The following is an 18,826-nucleotide window of genomic DNA, read 5'->3' on the forward strand; positions in this document are numbered from 1 at the left end:
CCCAACTCCATTTTGAAAGCCGCAATTGAATCTGCCTCCATCACCCTTTCAGGCAATGCATTCCAGATCCTAACTATTCGCTGTGTAAAAATATTTGTCCTCCTGTCCCCTTTGGTGCTTCTGCCAATCACATTAAATCTGTGTCCTCTGGTTCTCGACCCTTCCGCCAATGGGAACAGTTTCTATCTATCTACTCTGTCCAGACCCGTCGTGATTTTGAACACCTCTATCAAATCTCCTCTCAACCTTCTCTTCTCTGAGGAGAACCACTCTAGCTTCTCCAGCCTATCCACATAACTGAAGTCCCTCATCCCTGGGACCATTCTGGTAATCTGTTCTGCACCCTCTCTGAGGCCGTCACATCCTTCATAAAGTGCGCTGCCCAGAATTGGACACATTTGAGGCCGAGCAGTGTTTTATAAAGGTTCTTCGTCACTTCCTTGCTTTTGTATTCTACACTGTTTATGAAGCCGATGATACTGTTAGCTTTTTCAACCACTTTCTCAACCTGCCCTGCTACCTTCAACAATTTGTGTACATATATGCCCAGGTCTCTCTGTTCTGCACCCCTTTAGGATTGTACCCTTTAGTCTATATTGCCTCTCCTCGTTCTTCCTACCAAAATTTATCTCTTCACACTATTCTGCGTTAAATTTCATCTGCCACGTGTCCGCCCATTCCACCAGCCTGTCTATGTCTTCTTGAAGTCCATCACTCTCCCCCTCACTGTTCACTATACTTCCAAGTTTAGTGTCATTGAACAATTTGAAATTGTGCCCTATATACCCAAGTCTAAGTCGTCTGGTCTTTTTAGCTCTCTTCCTTTTTATCCCTGGTTTATCCTCTCATTCTCTCTCGCTATCCTTTATCCTCCTAATTCTGTCTGATTCTCTCTTCCTCCACACCCTTGGTCTCCTCTTCTGTGATCTCTTTCCTTTTGTATGCTAGGTTCCCTCACTCCCATTCTCTTTCACCGCCTTGGTTTTCTGTTATTCTCTCTCTTTCCCTCTCCTTAATCCACTGGTTCCCCGCTCCCTTTTCTGTGCCTGCTCTCCATTTTTCATTCCTTCTCTCTCCCTCAGCCTGCCACTGCTTCTCTCTGATACAAAGGAAGATGTTTGTGGTGGTTGGATTTCAATTATCACAGCTCCAGGACATCACTACAGGAGTGCCTCAGGGCAGTGTCCTAGGCCCAACCATCCTCAGCTGCTTCTTCATCAATGATCTTCCCTCCAACATAAGGTCAGAAGTGGGGATGTTTGCTGATGGTTGCACAATGCTCAGCGCTATTCACAACTCCTCAGCTAATGGAGCAGTCCATTTATTTTCTTTCTTTCTTTTTATATAAACTGACTTTATTGCTCATTACAGTAATGAGGACACTTGAAAAGCTCTTGAACGACCTTGTAATGTGTCCCGGGCAAAACTATTGGGGGGAAGAGATGGGAAAGGCTAAAAATTGAAGTTCCTTGTGTTTCCAGATCAGAGTGTCATCCACTGTCGGTCCTGGGGACTGCAAGGGCATAAATCTGAAGCTGAGACAGATTCACCTCTGGATCCCTGGAGTGAACCTGCCTGGACACTAGAGCAAATAATGCAAGGCCAGCAGGAGAAGCAGTCTTCCTCTAGCTCCGACCACAAGGAGGAGGTCAAGAGTCTCACAACCCGCCACCAGTTTTGCGGCTATGAAATGAGGATCACCCGAGACTGGAGCAGATGCCTTGGGATATCAGCGGTTATCTGGCAATCGGTAAGTCCAGTGTTTGAGAATTGAAGGAGCAAAAGCAAAATCCAGAGCCTCTGCCCTCTACTGCAAACACCTCGAGTTACGGCCCTTGCCCCCATATCCCAAGCTGCTGAAGCTTTTTGGTGCGGTGGGTTTGCTAACTTCTACCTCCGTAACATCGCTCGTCTCCGCCCCTGCCTCAGCTCATCTGCTGCTGATGCCCTTATCCATGCCTTTGTTACCTCTAGACGCAACTATTCCAACGCATTACATAGAAACATAGAAAATAGGTGCAGGAGTAGGCCATTCAGCCCTTCTAGCCTGCACCGCCATTCAATGAGTTCATGGCTGAACAGGCAACTTCAGTACCCCCTTCTTGCTTTCTCGCCATACCCCTTGATCCCCCGAGTAGTAAGGACTTCATCGAACTCCCTTTTGAATATATTTAGTGAATTGGCCTCAACTACTTTCTGTGGTAGAGAATTCCACAGGTTCACCACTCTCTGGGTGAAGAAGTTCCTCCGCATCTCGGTCCTAAATGGCTTACCCCTTATCCTTAGACTGTGACCCCTGGTTCTGGACTTCCCCAACATTGGGAACATTCTTCCTGCATCTAACCTGTCTAAACCCGTTAGAATTTTAAACGTTTCTATGAGGTCCCCTCTCATTCTTCTGAACTCAGTGAATACAAGCCCAGTTGATCCAGTCTTTCTTGATAAGTCAGTCCCACCATCCCGGGAATCAGTCTGGTGAATCTTCGCTGCACTCCCTCAATAGCAAGAATGTCCTTCCTCAAGTTAGGAGACCAAAACTGTACACAATACTCGAGGTGTGGCCTCACCAAGGCCCTGTACAACTGTAGCAACACCTCCCTGCCCCTGTACTCAAATCCCCTCGCTATGAAGGCCAACATGCCATTTGCTTCCTTAACCGCCTGCTGTACCTGCATGCCAACCTTCAATGACTGATGTACCATGACACCCAGGTCTCGTTACACCTCCCCTTTTCCTAATCTGTCACCATTCAGATAATAGTCTGTTTCTCTGTTTTTACTTCCACATTATACTTCATTTATCCACATTATACTTCATCTGCCATGCATTTGCCCACTCACCTAACCTATCCAAGTCACTCTGCAGCCTCATAGCATCCTTCTCGCAGCTCACACTGCCACCCAACTTAGTGTCATCCGCAAATTTGGAGATACTACATTTAATCCCCTCATCTAAATCATTAATGTACAATGTAAACAGCTGGGGCCCCAGCACAGAACCTTGCGGTACCCCACTAGTCACTGCCTGCCATTCTGAAAAGTCCCCATTTACTCCTACTCTTTGCTTCCTGTCTGACAACCAGTTCTCAATCCATGTCAGCACACTACCCCCAATCCCATGTGCTTTAACTTTGCACATTAATCTCTTGTGTGGGACCTTGTCGAAAGCCTTCTGAAAGTCCAAATATACCACATCAACTGGTTCTCCCTTGTCCACTTTACTGGAAACATCCTCAAAAAATTCCAGAAGGTTTGTCAAGCATGATTTCCCTTTCACAAATCCATGCTGACTTGGACCTATCATGTCATCCCACATTCTACCCTACATAAACTTGAGGTCATCCAAAAATCTGCTGCCCCTTTCCTAACTCGCACCAAGTCCCGCGCACTCATCACCCCTGTGCCCGCTGACCTACTGGCTTCCTGTTAAGCAATGACTTGATTTCAAAATTATCATTCTTGTTTTCAAAAACCTCCATGCCCTTACCCCTACAATCTCTGTGATCTCCTCCAGCCCCACAATCCCAGAGATGTCTGCGCTCCTCTAATCCAGCCCTCCTGAGTATCGCTCATTATAATTGCTCAACCATTGGGGCCGTGCCTTCTGTTGCCTAGGCCACAAGCACTGGAACTTCCTGCCTAAACCTTGCCGCCTCTCTACTTCTCTTTCCTCTTTCAACATGCTCCTTAAAACCTACCTCTTGGACCAAATTTTTGGTCACCTGCGATAATTATGCGGCTCGGTGTCAAATTTTTATTGCATGATACTCCTGTGAAGCGCCTTGGGTCGTTTCTCTACGTTAAAGGTGCTATCTAAATAAAAGCTGTTGTTGTTGCTGTTGTTGTTGGATGTACATCAGAACATCAGGATTGCTAGATGGGGAAAAACCCAGGTCCATCCTCTTCGCCTTCTACCATCCCGTCAGTCACCTGATATTGTGATACTGGTTCTGTTACATTATCTTAGGAATCTCCATCCATTAGACTGCAGCAGGCGCAGGCATGAGGCGCAGAATCCCCAATGGTGGAGAGCTTTGGGAACCATAAGCCCAAAGTTATGAAGAGGACACAAAGAATCTACACATGGATATATATGGGACTGCAGCAGTTCAAGAAGGCGGCTTAGCACCACCTTCTCCAAGGCAATTAGAGATGGGCGATAAATGCCTTGCCAGTGATGCCCACTTCCCTGGAACGAATAAAAGAAAGAGAGAAACACGGATAGGACGGAGAGAGAGACAGGGGTCACAGAGAGAGAGAAAGACACAAAGGGTCAGAGAGGGAGAGAGAGAGGGACAACAACATTAACTTGTATTTATATAGCACCTTTAAGTTAGCAAAACATCCCAAGGCGCTTCACAGGAGAATTATCAAACAAAATTTGACACAGCATCACATAAGGAGCTATTAAGACAGATGACAAAAAGCTTGGTCAAAGAGGTCAGTTTTAACAGGGGTCTTAAAGAAGGAACGGAAGGAGCAGAAAGGGTTGGGGAGGGAATTCCAGAGCTTAGGACCCTAGGCAGCTAAAGGCACGGCTGCCAATGGTGGTGCGATGGAAATTCAGGATGCTCAAGACCGCAGAAGTGGAGGAGCACAGATATAACTTCCCTGGCATGGTGCACAGATTGGTGAAATCTCTATCTACACTCTGGCACCGTGCCTTAGGTTACTACTCTCAATTGCATCATGTACTGATTCCCCACCCTCTTTAGCACCATGCGTGCTGTATACACAATCCTTGGCACCATGTATTGAGATTACATCCTTCCTGACATCACGTTCCAATTTTTTAAATCCTACTTGGAGCCAAATATTGGATTTATATCCACATGGAACTATTTACTGGAGTTGACCCCTTCCCTTGCAGCATGTACTGTATTGCAGAAATGTTTCTAATGAGACATTTCTAATGTTAATTCAACATGTTATTTACATAAGAACATAAGAATTAGGAACAGGAGGAGGCCATTTGGCCCATCGAGCCAGCTCCACCCTCAATAACATCATGGGTGTATGTTCTACCTCAACTCCATTTTCCTGCACTATCCCCATATCCCTTTATTTCCTTAATATCCAAATATTTATTGACCTCTGTCTTGAATATACCCAACGACGGAGCTCTCCGGAGTGGAGAATTCCAAAGATTCACAATCCTCTGAATGAAGAAGTTCCTCCTCATCTCAGTCCTAAATGGCCAAGCCCTTATTCTGAGACTGTGACTCCTGGTTCTAGACTCCCCAGCCACAGGAAACATCCTCCCTGCAGCCACCCTGTCAAGCCCTGTAAGAATTCTGTATATTTCAATGAGATCACCTCTCATTCTTCTAAACTCTAGAGAATATAGGCCCATTCTACACAATCTCTCCTCATAGGAAAATCTCCCATCCCAGGAATCAGTCTGGTGAACCTTAGTTGCATTCCCTCAATGCCAAGTATATCCTTCCTTAGGTAAGGAGACCAAAACTGTACACAATACTCCATGTGCGGTTTCATCAGGGCCCTATATAATTGCAGTAAAGCGTCTTTACTCTTACACTCAAATCCTCTTGTAATAAAGATCAACATACCATTTGCTTTCTTAATTTCAGGGCATTGTTCTCTGCCAGTACTTTGAGATGGAGCAGCTGAACTTTTCTGGGAAGAAGGTGATTGAATTGGGCTCAGGCACTGGGATCGTTGGGATCCTTGCCATCTTGCTGGGTGAGTGAAAGACTCCAAGCGATAGCCCATTGTAAGTACCATGATAGAAACTGACACAAGTTCAACACAGATAAATGTGAAGTAGCACATTTTGGTGGGAAGAATAGTGAGGTCACTTTCAATTAGGGAGGGCGAACGAGGAAGGGGAATGCACAATAAATGGTCGGACACTGTGAAGTGTAGAGGAACAAAGGGATCATGGATGCAGTTCCACAGATCCCTGAAGGTAGCAGGACAGGTAGATAAGGTGGCTAAGATGGCATACGGAATACTTGAACTGTATAAAACACTAGTTAGGCCACAGCTAGAGTACTGCGTGCAGTTCTGGTCACCACATTACAGGAAGAATGTGATTGCACTGGAGAGGGTACAGAGGAGATTTAGGAGGATGTTGCCGGGAGTGTAAAATCTTAGCTATGAGGACAGATTGGATAGGCTGGGGTTGTTTTCTTTGGAACAGAGGAGGCTGGGGGAGACATGATTCAGGTGTATAAAATTTTGAGGGGCCTAGATAGAGTGGATACAAAGGACCTATTTCCCTTAGCACAGAGGTCAACAACCAGGGCATAGATTCCATGTAATTTGTAGCAGGTTTAGAGTGGAATTGAGAGGATTTTTTTCACCCAGAATGTGGTGGGAGTCTGAAATTCACTGTCTGAAAGGGTGGTAGAGGCAGAAAACCTTGCCACATTTAAAAAGTACTTCGATGTACACTTTCAGTGCCGTAACCTACAAGGCTATGGATCAAGAGCTGGAAAGTGTGATTCGGCTGTATAGCTATTTGTCGGCTGGTGTGGACACGATCGGCCGAAATGGTCACATTCAGTGCTGTAAATTTCTATCATTCAGTGATTATTACTTGGAGGGTGCGAGTCTAGGTGGGGTAGAAGAACAAATGGATCTCAGAGTTAAATACACAAATCACTAAACATTGTGACACAGGTTAACAAGGCTGTAAAAAAGCAAACCAAGCACTAGGGTTTATTTCTAGAGGGATAGAATTGAAAAATAGGCAAGTTATGCTAAACCTGTATTGAACCTTGGTGAGACCACACTTGGTGAACCGCATACAGTTCTGGTCGTCATATTATAAAAATTATATAGAGGCGCTGGAGAGGGTGCAAAGATTTACAAGGTTGATATCAGAAATACGAGGGTATACATATCAGGAAAGGATGAACAGGCTTGGTTTCTTTTCACTTGAAAAAAGCATCGGGGTGACCTAAATTGTGAAAAGTTTTGGTAGAGCGGATACAGAGAGAGTGTTTCCATTTGTGGGGAAGAGCATAACTGCAGGGCATCAATATAAGATAGTCACCAAGAAATCCAAGAGGGAATTCAGAAGACATTTCTTTACACAGAGAGTGGTGAGAATGTGGAACTCACTACCACGGGGAGTGGTTGAAGTAGATAGTATAGATCCATTAATGAGGAGGCTGGACAAGTATATGAGGGAGAAGAGAATAGAGGATTATGCTGAGAGAGTTAGATGAGTAGACTAGGCCTATATTCTTTAGAGTTTAGAAGAATGAGAGGTAGAAAAATAGAAGAAACATAGAAATCTACAACACGGACGGAGCCATCGTGTCTGTGTCAGCTGAAAAATAACTGCATGGCCCTCAATCAGCAGTCCTGAAGGTTACATATAAACCTTTGAACAATGAACAATGGCGGAAAGGTAAAGAGCACCCAGCCCAACCAGTCCGCCCCACACAACTGCAACATCCATTGCACCGAAACACTCTACACTCCACCCCAACTGGAGCCATGTGATCTCCTGGGAGAGGCAAAAAACAGATTAAAACTCAGGCCAACAGAGGGAAAAAAATCTGGGAAAATTCCACTCCAACCCATCCAAGCGATCAAAACTAGTTCAGGAGATCACCCTGGCCATATTCGATTCCCTGCAGTACTTACCATCGTATCGACACCAGCCAACAAGAGGGATCCAGTCTAATCCCACTTACCAGCTCTCGGTCCGTAACCCTGCAAGTTACGGCATTTTACGTGCCCATCCAAGCACCTTTTAAATGTGATGAGGGTTTCTGCACCCCCACACTTCCAGGCAGTGAGTTCCAGACCCCCACAACCCTTTGCGTGAAGAAACCTCCCCTCAAATCCCCTCTGAACCTTCCAACACCCACCTTAAAACTATGCCCCCTCGTAATTGACCGTTCCACCAAGGGAAATAGGCTCTTGCTATCCACTATATCCAGGCCCTCAAAATTTTGTACACCTCAATGAGGTATCCTCTCAACCTCCTCTGCTCCAATGAGAACAAACCCCGCCTATCCAATCTGTCCCCATAGCTAAGATTCTCCATTCTAGGCATCATCCTAGTAAATCTACTCTGCATCGTCTCTAGTGCAATCACGTCCTTGCTTTTTGCACGTGGTACTCCAGCTGTGGCCTAACCAAAGTATTATACAATTTAAGCATAACCTCCCTGCTCTTATATTCTATGCCCCAGCCAATGAAGGCAAGCATTCCATATGCCTTCTTAACTACCTTATCTACCTGGCCTGCTACATTCAGGGATCTGTAGACAAGCACTCCAAGGTCCCTTTGTTCATCTACACTTTTAAATGGCCTACCGCTTAATGTGTATACCCTTTCCTTATTAGCCCTCCCAAAGTGCATTATCTCACACTTCTCCAAATAAAGTTCCATTTGCCACTGCTCTGGCCACCTGACCAGTAGATTGATATCCTCTTGCATTCCATGACTTTCCTCTTCATTATCAACCACACAGCCATTTTAATGTCATCTGAAAACTTCTTAATCATACTCCCTACATTCAAATCTAGATCATTGATGTATACCACAAAAAGCAAGGCACCCAGTACTGAGCCCTGCATAACCCCACTGGTAACATCCTTCCAGTCACAAAAACATCCATCAATGATTTCCTGTGCTTCCTACCTCTAAGCTAATTTTGGATACAACTAGCCACTTTGCCCTGGATCCCATGGGTTTTAACCTTCATGACCAGTCTATCATGTGGGACCTTATCAAAAGCTTTGCTAAAGTCCATATACACTACATCGTATGCACTACCCTCATTAACCCTCCTGGTTATCTCCTCAAAAAATTCAATCAGGTTAGTCAAACATGATCTTCCCTTAAAAAATCCGTGCTGACTGTCCCTAATTAATCCTTGTCTTTCCAAATGTAGATTTATCCTGTCTTTCAGGATGTTTTCCAATAATTTTCCTACCACTGACATTAGGCTGACAGGCCTGTAATTACTTGGCCTATCCCTTTCTCCCTTCTTAAACAAGGGTACTGCATTAGCAGTAGTCTGACTGAAACATATAAAATTCTGACAGGCTTGACAGGGTAGATGCAGGGAAGATGTTTCCCCTGGCTGGAGAGTCTAGTTCCAGGGGTCACAGTCTCAGAATAAGGAGTCGGCCATTTAGGACTGAGACAAGAAGAAACTTCTTAACTCAGAGGGTTGTGAATCTTTGGAATTCTCTACCCCAGAGGGCTGGGGAGTCTCAATCGCTGTGTAAATTCAAGGCTGAGGTTGATAGATATTAAAGGAATCAAAGGATATGGGGATATTATGGTTATGCTGATAGATTTAGATGAGGAAAGATGGGAGGAGGCTCGAGTAGAGCATAAACTGCAGCATGGGCTGGTTGGGCCAAATCCCATGTTTCTGCGCCGTATATCCTATGTAATCCATTAAGGTGATGGCCAATAAATGCCAGCCCTACCAGCGGCGCCCACATCCCAGGAACGAATAAAAAAAATGATTCTTTCATATTCTTTGGGCAGGTGGCGATGTAACATTGACAGATCAGCCAATCGTTCTGCATCAGATTGAATACAACATCGCCAGCAACATCCCCAGTGACATTATCCAGCGCTCAAAGGTCTCTGCTCTCTCATGGGGTAAGGACCAGGAGCTGTTTCCCACAGACTACGACATCATCTTAGGTTCAGACATCGTCTACCAGCCTCGTGAAGCCCTCTCACTAATCAAAACCCTTCAATACCTGAGCAACCACAAGACAGTCATCTACTTATCTTCCAGGATGTATGAACCCATGGGGGCACTGGAGTTCCACGAGAAACTCATTCCACTGCATTTTAACTCTGAGATTATTCACAGAGTGCCGAAACAAGAAATCAACATTTACAGGATCACCAAAAGAGGCCCTGAAGCTCAATGGGAGGGTGGTGAGAAGAATAATGAGGGGTTATGAAGGGGGTCTAGACAGAGTAGATAGAGAGAAACTGTCCCCATTGGTGGAAGGGTCGAGAACCAGAGGACATAGATGGAAGGTGGTTGGCAGAAGAACCAAAGGCAGCACGAGTAAGAACTTTGATTTACGCAGCGAGTTTTTGGGATCTGGAATGCACGGCCTGAAAGGCTGGTGGAGGCAGACTCAATTGTGGCTTTCAAAAGGAAATTGGATGAGTAGCTTAAGGGAACATATTTACAGGGCTATGGGGAAAGGACAGGTGAGTGGGATTAGCTGAAATGCTCTTGCAGCGAGTGGCACGGGCTCGACGGGCCGAATGGCTTCCTTCTATGCTATAACCATTCTACGATTCTATGATGTTAATAGGGTGGATACAGGTAAAAGTCTCACAATGGAACCAACAACAACAACTTGTATTTATATAGCACCTTTAACATAGTGAAACGTCCCACGGTGCTTCACAGGAGTATTATGAGTTTTTTTTTAAACTGACACCAAGCCACATAAGTAGGAATTAGTGCAGATAACCAGAAGCTCCGTCAAAGGTTTTAAGAAGCGTCTTGAAGGAGGAAAGAGAGGTAGAGAGGTGGAAAAGTTTAGGAAGGGAGTTCCAGAGCTTGGGGCTGAGGCAACAGAAGGCTCGCCCACCAATGGTTAAGCGATTACAATCAAGGATGCTCAAGAGGGCAGAATTAGAGGAGCAGAGATATCTCAGGGGGGTTATAGGACTGGAGGAGATTACAGAGATAGAGAGGGGCGAGGGCATGGAGTGATTTGAAAATAAGGATGAGAATTTTGAAATCGATGCATTGCTTAACAGGAAGCCAAAGTAGGTCAGCGAGCACAGGGGTGATGGGTGAGCGGGACTTGGTGTGAGTTAGGACATGGGCAGCCGAGATTTGTATTACATCTAGATTCCATAGGGTAAAACATGGGACGCCACCCAGCAGTGTGTTGGAATAGTCAAGTCTAAAGTTAACAAAGACATGGATGAGGGCTTCTGCAGTGGATTATTTAAGGCAGGGGTGGAGACGGCGATGCTACATAGGTTGAAATAGGTGGTCTTAGTTATGCAGCGGCGATGTGGTCAGTAGCTCATTTCAGGGCAAAATATGACACCAAAGTTGCAAACAATCTGGTCCAGCCTTACACAGAAGTTGGGAGAGGGATGGAGTCAGTGGCTAGGGAATGGAGTTTGTGGCGGGGACCGAAAACTATGAAAAGATACAAGGGGGACAGGGAGATAACATGCCAGAGTCAGAGGACTGAATGATGTCGCAGTACGTTGGAGGAAGGGAGAGACAGTAAGATTCTCAGTTAGCCTTAGCTCTAGCCATAGCTCTGAACCTTATGCAGCGACCATAACCCTATAAATATCACTGCAATCAGACAAGAGTAATGATAATAGGCTGGGTTAGGGTAACAGTTACAGACCAGGTCACAGAGTCTGCTTCATCACAGAATCATATAAAGTCATGGCATAGAAGGTGGCCATTCAGCCCATCGTGCCCACGCCAGCTGATAAAGAACTATCCAGCCTAATCCCACTTTCCAGCTCTTGGTCCATAGCCATGTAGGTACAGCACTTCAAGCGCACATCCAATTACTTTCTAATTGCATTGAGGGTGGTCTGCCTCTTTCAGGCAGTGATATCCAGACCCACAGCATTCTCTGAGTGAAAATATTTCTCCTCAACTCCCCTTTAATCCTGCTACCAATTATTTTAAATCTATGCCCCCTGCTTATTGACCTTTCTGCTAAGCGAAATGGGTCCTTCCTGTACACTCTATCAAGGTCCCTCGTAATTTTATACACCTCAATCAAGTCTCCCCTCAGCCTTCTCTGTTCCAAAGAAAACAACCCCAGCTTATCCAATCTTTCATCATAGTTAGAATTCTGGCAACATCCTGGTAAATCTCCTCTGTACCCTCTTTAATGGAATCACATCTTTCTTGTAATATGGTGACCAGAACTGTATGCAGTACTTCAGCTGTGGCCTAACTAGTGTTTTATACAGTTCAAGCATAACCTCACTGCTCTTGTATTCTATGCTTCGGCTAATAAAGGCAAGCATTCAGTATGCCTTCTTAACCACCTTATCTACCTGGCCTGCTACCTTCAGTGATCTGTAGACATGCACTCCAAGGTCCCTTTATTCCTCTACATTGTTCAGTATCCTACCATTTTTGTGAATTCCCTTGCCCTGTTAGCTCTCCCCCAATGCATTACCTCACACTTCTCTGGATTGAATTCCAATTGCCACTTTTCTGCCCACCTGACGAGTCCATTGATATCTTCCTGCCGTCTACAGCTTTCTTCTTCACTATCAACAGCTTGGCCAATGTTGTATCATCTTCAAACTTCTCCATCATGCCCCTTACATTGAAGTCTAATTCATTGATATATACCAGAAAAATCAGGGGACCTAGTACTGAGCCCTGCGGAACACCACTGGAAACAGCCTTCCAGTCACAAAAGTATCCATCGACCATTACCCTTTGCTACCTGCCACTGAGCCAATTTTGGATCCAACTTGCCACTTTCCATTGGATCCCTAGGATCTTTACTTTTTTGATCAGCCTGCCATGTGGGATCCTGTCAAAGGTCTTGCTAAAATCGACATAGACAACCTAAACTGCGCTGCTCATATCGATCCACCTCGTTAGTTCAATTAAGTTAGTTAGACATGAACTTCCCTTAGCCTGTATCTAACTCAATTGTAACAGTGTGGAGCACAGCTAACCACTTTCTCAAGGACAACCAGGGATGAACAATAAAATCTCGTCCTTGCCAACGACGCTCACATTCGGAGAATGAATTCAAGTACATAAAATAAACTGGTGATGTTCTCTGATTCGATTCCTTCCCTTTGCCGCATTTTGCAGTGGACTTCAATATAGAAGCATCAATCATTCATCAATATACAGTGGTGTTTCCCCAGGGGTCGCTTCCAGGACCACTGCTTTTCTTGATATATATTAATGACTTGGATGCGGATATACAGGTCACAATTTCAAAATTTGCAGATGAAACTATACTTGGCAGTATAGTGAACAGTGAGGAGATAGTGATAGACTTCAAGAGGACATAGACAGGCTGGTGAAATGGGCGGACACGTGGCAGATGAAATTTAACACAGAAAAGTGGAATTGATACACTTTGTTAGAAAGAATGAGGAAAGGAAATATAAACTAAAAAGGGTACAATTCTAAAGTGGATGCAGGGACACCGAGACCTGGAGTTTTATGTGCACAAACCACTGAAGGTGGCAGAGCAGGTTGAGAAAGCAGTTAAAAAAACTTACACAATCCTGGGCTTTATAAATAGAGGCATAGAGTACAAAAGCAAGGGAGTTATGATAAGCCTTTGTAAAGCACTTGTTCGGCCTCAACTGGAGTATTGTGTCCAGTTCTGGGCACTTTATGAAGGGTGTGAAGGCCTCAGAGAGGGTTTAGAAAAGATTTACGAGATTGAGCCGAGGGATGAAGGACTTCACTTCCTTGGATAGACTGGAGTAGTTGGTGTTGTACACCTCAGAGCAGAGAAGAGTGAGAGAAGATTTGATAGAGGTATTCAAATCATGAGGCATGTAGACAGAGTAGATAGAGAGAAACTGTTCGCATTGGCAGAAGGGTCGAGAACTAGAAGACACAGATTTAAGATGATTGGCAGAAGAACCAAAGGTGACACGGAGAAACTTTTATATGCAGCGAGTGGTTAGGATCTGGAATGGGTGGTGGAGGCAGACTCAATTTTGGCTTTCAAAAGGGAATTGGATAAGTATCTGAAGGAAGAAAATACAGGGCTATGGGGAAGGGGCAGGGGTAGTGGGACGAGCTGAGGTGCTCTTGCAGAGAGTCAGCACGGGATTGACAGACCGAAAGGCCTTCTTCCATGCTGTAACCATTCTACGATTCTATGAGACTAGGGTCAATCTTAGCAGGCTCAATCTGGACATATATGACTGGCATGGTTCCTCTTTCCGCTCCTCTCCACAATTTGAGCCCTGGTCCCAGAGGGTGAATTTCCAGCCCTTTGCTCTTCAAACGTCTCTGGATAAAGACCAACATTCTATTAGAAACTTAATTATTCATTGTACCTGCTCACTAACTTTCATTGAATTATGTACTTGGACCCTTAAATCTCTCATCACTTACACATTCCCCAGCGTCTCAGCATTTAGAAACATCTATCTTTCTTATGTCCAAAGTGAATGACTTCACTCTCCCCCAACTTGAAAAAAGAAAGACACACATTTCTTAAGCCCTTTACAGTCAATGAAGTAACACGGAAACGCGACAGCCAATTTTCACACAAGCAAGCTCCCACAAACAGCAATGTGACAATGAGCATATAATCTGTTTTTTTAGTGATGTTGACTGAGGGATAAATGTTGCCCACGACACCCGGTATAACTCCCCTGCTCTTGTGCCGTGGCATCTTCTACATCCACCTGAGAGAGCAGAAGGGGCCTGCGTTTAACGTCTCATCTGAAACATGGCACCTCCGACAATGCAGTGCTCCCTCTGCATTGCACTGAGTGTTCCGAGCTTTTTTGGTTCAAGGAGTTGGACTTGAAACCACAACCTTCTGACTCAGAGGCAAGAGTGCTACCTACTGAGCCACAGCTGACAGTTCAGCTTTTCCTAACCAGTTGTGGAGAGTCAGAATCAAAAAGGATCGACTCGGTTACATCTCCATGCGGGGAAATCACAGTAATATTGTTTATTTCTCTGTATATCTGCTGCTAAAGAACATAAGAATTAGGAGCAGGAGTAGCCTTTTCGACCCCTAGAGCCTGCCCCCATTCAATAAGATTATGGCTGATCTTCGAACTCGACTGCACGTTCCTGCCCAAAATATACGGTGCAGAAGGAGGCCATTCAGCCCATCGTGTCTGTGCTGGGCGATAAAGAGCTATCCAGCCTAATCTCACTTTCCAGCTCTAGGTCCGTAGCCCTGTAGATTACAACACTTCCAGTGCACATCCAATTACCGTTTAAATATGATGAGGATTTTTGCCTCTACCACCCTTTCAGACAGTGAGTTCCAGATCCCCACTGCCCTCTGGGTAAAGAAATTCTTCTCCTCAAATCCCCCCTAATCCTTTTACCAATTACTTTTAATCTAGGCCGCCTGGTTATTTACCCCTCTGCTCAGGGAAATAGGTCTTTCCTGTCCATTCAGTCTAGGCCCCTCGTAATTTTATACACCTCAATTAAGTCTTCGTTCAGATTCCTCTGTTCCAAAGGAAACAATCACAGCCTATCGAATCTTTCCTCATAGCTATAATTCTCACGTCCTGGCAACATCCATGTAAATCTCTTCTGTACCCTCTCCAGTAGAAGCACACCGTTCCTGTAATGAGGTGACCAAAACTGCACGCAGTACTCCAGCTGCGGCCTAACCAGTGTTTTATACAGTTCAAGCATAACCTCCCTGTTCTTGCATTCTATGCCTCGGCTAATAAAGGAAAGTATTCCATATGCCTTCTTAACTACCTTATCTACCTGGTCTGCGACCTTCAGGGAGCTGTGGTCATGCATTCCAAGGTCCCTCTGTTCCTCTGCACTTCTCAGGAATGCCCTAAACCAATTGCTGCACTCTATCATCTCGACTGAGTTACAACTTAGTTTCCAGTTTCTTCAATAAAGAACATCTATCCACCAACCTCTCCTTGTGATCTCGAGGAGCTGACAGCTGCCCACAATTGAACACCTGATTCTCATCCCAATCAGGCTACACAGCCCAATTATGGACGCTCCAGCCTACACATTCACAGGCATCTCTGGAATTAGGTGATCAGCTCACACAACCATAATTTCATCAAAGCTGTCACTGCATGCAACCGTGAACGGTGACTATTAGTTCACAGACTCAGTCACCTCCTTTGTGGAATTCTCATCCTCCTGTTCAAACCCCTCCATGTCCCTCGCCCCCTTCCTATCTCTGTAACCTCCTCCAGCCCAACAATTCTCATCCTCCCATTCAAATCCCTCCATGGGCCTCGCCCCCTCCCTACCTCTAACCTTCTCCAGTCCTGCAATTCTCATGCTCCTGTTCAAATTCCTCCCTGGTCCCTCGCCCCTTCCCTATCTCTGCAACCTCCTGCAGGCCCTACAATTCTCATCCTCCTAATCAAATTCCTCCATGTCCCTCGCCCCCTCCTTATCTCTGCAACCTCCTGCAGGCCCTACAATTCTCATCCTCCCATTCAAATTCCTCCATGTCCCTCGCCCCCTTCCTATCTCCATAACCTTCTCCAGCCCAACTATTCTGATCCTCCTGTTGAAATCCCTCCATGGCCCTCGACCACTATCTCTGTAACCTCCTCCAGTCCAACAATTCTGGTCCCCCTGTTCAACTCCTTCCGTGATCCTCGCTGCCTCCATTTTTCTGTAACCTCCTCCAGCCCTACAATTCACATTCTCACATCCTCGATCAAGCAGCCCACTTGATCAGCACCCCACCTTAAACATTCACTCCCTCCACCACTGGCGTACCGTGGCTGCAGTGTGTACCATCTATAAGATGCACTGCAGCAATTCGCCAAGGCTTCTTCAGCAGCACTTCCCAAACCCGCGACCTCTACCATCTAGAAGGACAAGGGCAGCAGGTATATGGATACACCTCGTAAATCTCATCTGCACCCTTTCTAGTGCTATCACATATTTCCTGTAATGTGGTGACCAGAACTGCACGCAGTACTCCAGATGTGGCCTAACTAGTGCTATATACAGTCCTGGTATATACACCCTGCTCTATACCTCAGCAATAAAGGAAAGCATTCTATATACCTTCTTAACGACGGTAATGTATGCATTTGTATGCTCACATGAGTTGGGAGTGGCTTAGCCAGTCATGTGATGTTCACAAGACTCAGTAAAACACCAGCCAGTTGAGCTCAGGGATCAACGACAAGGCAGGTTGTTGTGAGCCGGTGGATGAACTGGTAATGTGTCGTGGGATTGTTATCCCTTTTCCAAATAAACCAATTAGTTCATAATAGCAATGTGTTGCTATGAATTCTTAAGCAATGAACCCTTGAAGCAAATATATTACCAAATGGCGATGAAGATGGGAGTTTCTTCATGAAGACATTTTGGAGGAATTTCCTTTGATGAGAAGGCAAATGCAAGTGGAACACAACAAGAAGATGTACTGGCAGCGTGTTTCCCAAATGAAAATGTGGTAGTAACATCTTTTTTGTGTGTACTGAACAGTGTTGGACTGACAAAAAGAGCTTGTGGAAAGCTATTTTGAGGCATTGAAAAATAATTCAAGATTAATGAGAGTGATTAACGGCTTTTAAGCTAAGAAGGCGATATGGATATGACAATGAGTTCTGTCCATAATTTGAGAGCCATTGACAAGGATAAGGAATCGTTTAGATCCTACAGTGAAAGATTGCAAATGTTTTTTTAGAGCTAATAATGTCAATGAACTTGTAGAAAATTCACAAATAAAGAATCAAGAAGTGCACGAGAAGATGAAAGCTATTCTGTCAGTCATGATTGGTGCAGAGATTTACCTTAGTGAATGTTTTAATGCCGAGAAAGGTTAAGGATGCTTCATTCTCAGACATACTACCGATATTGGAAAATAATTTTGATCCACAGCTTTTAGAAGTAGCGGAGAGCTATAAGTTTGCAATGAGAAACCAAAGATGTTATCAAGCCATCAGTGAATACGTTATTGCCATAAGAAGATTATCGCGACACTGCAATTTTGCAGGATTCCTAGACAGGGCTCTTTGAGATGAATTTATATATGGACCAACGGATGAACGCATCCAATCAAAATTATTGGTATGGATGATCTATCTTTTGAGAAAGCTTACAAGATAGCCACCTCCATGGAGATGGCAGAGACAAATATTAAGGAATTTCATCCATTACCGGCAGTAGTAGCAGTTCACAGGCTGTGGAAATACAGAAAAGGGTGAGCCCAAGTCGGAGGGACAGTTATGAAACCAAGAAGAATAGATGTCAGAGGTGTAATGACATTCATACCGCACAACAGTGTCAGTTCAAGTGGGCAGGATGCTACCGGTGCCAAGCAAGCCGCATTTAAATCCAAGGACAGGCACAATGATAATCAAAGACTTCACTGTGTGGAAGCCAATCAAAACAGTGTAGGTTTTACTGTATATGCAGTGAAGAGGATGCCAGTACATCCATTGTGTTAGCATTTCAGAAAGTTAATACTCAATGCATTAATATGACAATAGATTCAGTGGTGGATTGCTCAATAATGAGTCAGGATGTGAATTACAAGAATTTCAGGGGCATACCACTAAAAGCGAGCTCAGTAAAGCTGAAAACATATTCAGGGGAAAAACTGCAGACACTTGGACAACTGGAATATATAGTACGTTACCAAAGGCAACAAGCAAGATTACCTATTATAATAGCAAAAAACATAAATTGAGCGAAGATTGGCTAAAAGTAATTTGTTTGGATTGGTACAGCATTTGTAATACAGAAATGGCTAAGTCTCGGTTAGATACTCTGCTGGAGAAATATGCGAACATGTTTGAGGACTCATACTAAGGCATCAAGGGATACAATGCACATATTCGGATTCAGTCATATGTCAAACCTATTTTTGCTATACCAACGCTGATACCATATGCATTAAAATTGCCGGTTGAATGAGAGTTTGATAAGTTGGGGAAAAAATGGAGTTTTAGTGAAGACTGATAGGAGTGACTGAGCCACCCCGGTAGCTGTGGTTTCGAAGGCGGACAAAACAGTATGGCTCTGTGGGTGTAAGGACAAGACTGATTAGCAAAGATGTTATCTGGCTATTGTGAAGGCATTGAGCTGGCTAAACAAGAGGTATGCTTAAAACCACACATACGCATAAAACACAATAGAGCCACGAGATGACCACTTGTTGACCTCGGGC

General features: G+C 44.7%; 1 protein-coding gene across 1 annotated transcript in view; it reads left to right on the forward strand.

Annotated features, from left to right (window-relative positions):
* Positions 1–12,783, forward strand: part of LOC139273585 (EEF1A lysine methyltransferase 3-like) — a 63,519-nt gene extending 50,736 nt beyond the window's left edge. Inside the window, exons 3-5 of the mRNA XM_070890533.1 lie at positions 1,482–1,750; positions 5,591–5,702; positions 9,486–12,783. Coding sequence (XP_070746634.1) covers positions 1,595–1,750; positions 5,591–5,702; positions 9,486–9,916 — 699 coding nt within the window. The 5' untranslated portion in view covers positions 1,482–1,594 and the 3' untranslated portion in view covers positions 9,917–12,783. The remainder of the gene's footprint in view (positions 1–1,481; positions 1,751–5,590; positions 5,703–9,485) is intronic.
* Positions 12,784–18,826: the final 6,043 nt, after the last annotated feature.

Source organism: Pristiophorus japonicus, chromosome 9, assembly GCF_044704955.1.
Source record: "Pristiophorus japonicus isolate sPriJap1 chromosome 9, sPriJap1.hap1, whole genome shotgun sequence".
Classification (NCBI taxonomy): domain Eukaryota; kingdom Metazoa; phylum Chordata; class Chondrichthyes; family Pristiophoridae; genus Pristiophorus; species Pristiophorus japonicus.